The following is a 3288-nucleotide window of genomic DNA, read 5'->3' on the forward strand; positions in this document are numbered from 1 at the left end:
TTACATTTGCTAGGTAGTTCATATTTTCTATTTGGTTATTGAGACATGTCTCTCACAGGTAAAATTACTACTGAATTTGAGATTCTCTCACATGCTGCAAAGTTCTTCCACATAATTGCAAAGCAAATTCACCATGTTCAAAACATCACTGATCATGTGCATCATGGAAAGGTGCATGAAGGTGACTGGCAAACTATTGGTTCAGTTAGAGACTGGACTTATGTAGTAGGTAATTCAATTTCTATATTACCTATGTACAACATTATAGTGCATATATGTTTGATATCCTAAAAAATACACATAATACAATACAATTACCTTTGGTATTTAGAGGAAAACATGCATTCTCTTAAGATGATATAAAAGTCATGTTCTTTTATCATCTACCATTAGGGGACAAAGTTGTCCATTGGCTAACTTTTTCATATAGTGGTATTGGGTAACTTATTCTTATATCCTCCTCTCTTCTTTTTTCATTATCCATCATCTTTGTTTTCTTCACTACCAGAATACCACAAAAATTATTTTTGGAAGTGTATGATATACTTCCACAAATAAGTTAATTCCAGAATACATGTGTTGCCGAATGAGGAACTGAATAATGCTAAAGAACAGAAATTTGCTATACTAAATCATGTCTTATATATTGTTTTGTGTTAATGATAATGAAACAAAAACAATAATTATAACGAAGTTTAATTTATATATCGTGTTTCATTGGCAATGATAATGATGATGCTATTATTAAATGGATTATTGACTATGAAAAGCTCAATAGGGAAATTGCACCTCCATATGGCCTCTTGCGCTATTTATACAAGATTACTGAAGATATTGATGCTCATCTTCTCAAGTCATAGTGCCAAAAAACAATGAGAGTAATAAATAAAGATGAATGGATTTGGTTTAGGGTTGTTCTTATCTCAATTATCACTTTGATTTGAATAATAGTGATGTTTGTTTGTTATATTCATATGTCCTTAGTATTCAGTGTAATGAATAAATGAATGTTCGTTCTTAATATAGTATATATGTATTATTTTTAGTTTAAGGATTTTGGGATCAATTCGCTAATTAAACAAGAATATATAGAATGTACTAACCGTGAAATGCACGGACTGCAATTATTTGATGGGGTGATTATTATATAAATATATTTGTCAAAAATATATTTTACAGACTCTAACCATGTTGATCAAAATAATCTCTTGAGATATAATTTCATTGCACGCCTGTCACTGTTATAAAAGAAAACCAGTTTGCTCCTTATGAGTCGAATAGATTACAATCAATACTAACTTCGAAAAATTCTCATAGAATATAGCAAGTCTTACAAGTAAACGAATGAAAATAATAAACACGATATTAATAGGGGATGCCTAAAAGAAACTAAATGAGTTTGGTCATAAGGCAAGGGAATTAGATGCATTAAATTTTAACGTGTGGCACACTGATAATACAAGATCCAGAAATGGGGTATGAATAATTGAAGATAAGAAATGTTAGAAAGATGTGGTGCATGTAAAAAGAATAGGAGATAGGATCATTTCCCTAAAGTTTTTTTAAAATAAAGACACATTTAATGTCATTAGTTCTTATACACTCTGATAGGGCTAGAAGAACATCAAAGCATAAAGTTTTAGAAGGATTTAGAAGGTGTGTCTAGGGAATACTTTTAGGAGAAAAAGGTTTTCTGAGGAGGAGATATCAATGTAAAGGTAGGGAGGAACTCTAGAGAAATTGAAGGTTTTCATAGGGGCAAAGGCATAGAGAAAGCAAAGATTAAAGGATATCATATAAAAACATTTGATTGAATTGCAGAGTCATATCTGCATATAATTTGATGACTCAACATACAATTTTGGTTATGGATGTAAGATTAAAAATAAAGTGGAGAGAAAAGACCAAGATATAATCCCAAGAATCAAGTGGTCTAAATTTAAGGTGAAGAATGGAGGAGCTCCCAACAAAGGTTTGGAAGGAATGATTTTGGAGGCCGAGGAAGTTCTAACGATATATGAGATAAGATAATCATAGAAATTAAGAATATGGAAAAGGAGACACTATGTAAATCTAAAGGTTTTAATTTATACTAACGAATAAAAATTATGATGGTGGGACAAAATTGTCAAGAGAAAGTTAAAGTGAAAATGTAACGCCCCGAAAAATACTTCTAAAAAATATTGCGGAAAAATGGGTAAATATTTTTTGAATTGGTGATATAAAATTGTTTCCTTTGCAAAACCTTCATTTTCCGGGACATCACTTTAAGTAACTCGAATACGGAAAATCAACTTATCGTTATCGAATAATAACTTAACTTGATTCACAATTTCCTGAATAACATAATGCATATAATCGGTTAAGTCAGAATTAGTTCATACAAACTAAGTCAACAAGGCGGAAACTACATCGTTACTAACATATACAAAAATAAAAAAGAAACACAGCCCCCCACCAAAAACAAAAGGGGCATCGACTGGCCGCAAGCTGATCAAAAGATTCCAGGAATGCTGGACCCCTCACTAGGGTCCTCATCCTCTTTCGAGTCAGACACGAGGTCGATCACCTCCACCGAACTCTCTATATTTACGAGATCAATGACCTCGTCCTCCTCTTCCTCTTCTTCCACTTCGTTATGTCATAACCCCGCGGCATAATTCGGAGGGGATGACATTCTCAAAACCTTGGGCTTCTTGCAGGGAACTCCTCCAAGAACCCGGCTCCTCGTGGCTCTACTGGATGACGGAGCACCCAAACAATCTGACCACGTCCTCCGACCGTGGAAGGGAACAGTGACATCACTCCTAACTGGCGGGTATCGAAGTCCATTCTCTGGAGACCTTAGCCCCCTTGGCAGCAAGGTGAAAGAAGTGTCAATGTAGGTGTCGGGTTGAGGGACCATCATCGATGACCCGTTGCACACCATGTGCAACGACAGACCGCAGGGGCCTGTGTATGTATATATGTGTCCATCACTATCCCATTGTCCCATCGGTGACATCGTGAAGTGATAACCGTGAATGTGAGTGTTGTTGTTGGCCATATGCTAGCAAATATAAACAAAACAAGAATAATACAGCAGAGAGAGTAAGACATCTAATGAACATAAATTCATTGACGGCGTGGACTTACTCAGAATATCACACTCAGACATAAAATATATTTGACATATAATTCATCATTTATCATAAACATCATGAAGTAATATATAACTTACCATTTATTTCAACATTACCAATATATCAAATACTATAATCAACATTCTACATTACAATCATATCACAT

At 34.2% G+C, this 3288-nt stretch overlaps 1 protein-coding gene across 1 annotated transcript; it reads left to right on the plus strand.

Moving 5' to 3' along the window:
• On the plus strand, nt 1-863 carry LOC109363537 (MLP-like protein 34). The gene is made up of 3 exons (XM_019609801.1): nt 1-277; nt 394-439; nt 695-863. Exons 1-3 carry the CDS (start codon nt 46-48, stop codon nt 858-860), a joined length of 444 nt encoding a protein of 147 aa, XP_019465346.1. The 5' UTR covers nt 1-45; the 3' UTR covers nt 861-863.

Source organism: Lupinus angustifolius, chromosome LG13, assembly GCF_001865875.1.
Source record: "Lupinus angustifolius cultivar Tanjil chromosome LG13, LupAngTanjil_v1.0, whole genome shotgun sequence".
Lineage (NCBI taxonomy): Eukaryota > Viridiplantae > Streptophyta > Magnoliopsida > Fabales > Fabaceae > Lupinus > Lupinus angustifolius.

Bases quoted from the DNA above. Each gene is read 5' to 3' on its own strand.
- LOC109363537 (XM_019609801.1), top strand. From the start codon at position 46: ATGTCTCTCACAGGTAAAATTACTACTGAATTTGAGATTCTCTCACAT. The intron at 278-393 runs GTTTGATATCCT...ATCTACCATTAG, and splicing joins CAACATTATAGTGCATATAT to GGGACAAAGTTGTCCATTGG. The intron at 440-694 runs GTAACTTATTCT...ATTATAACGAAG, and splicing joins TTTTCATATAGTGGTATTGG to TTTAATTTATATATCGTGTT.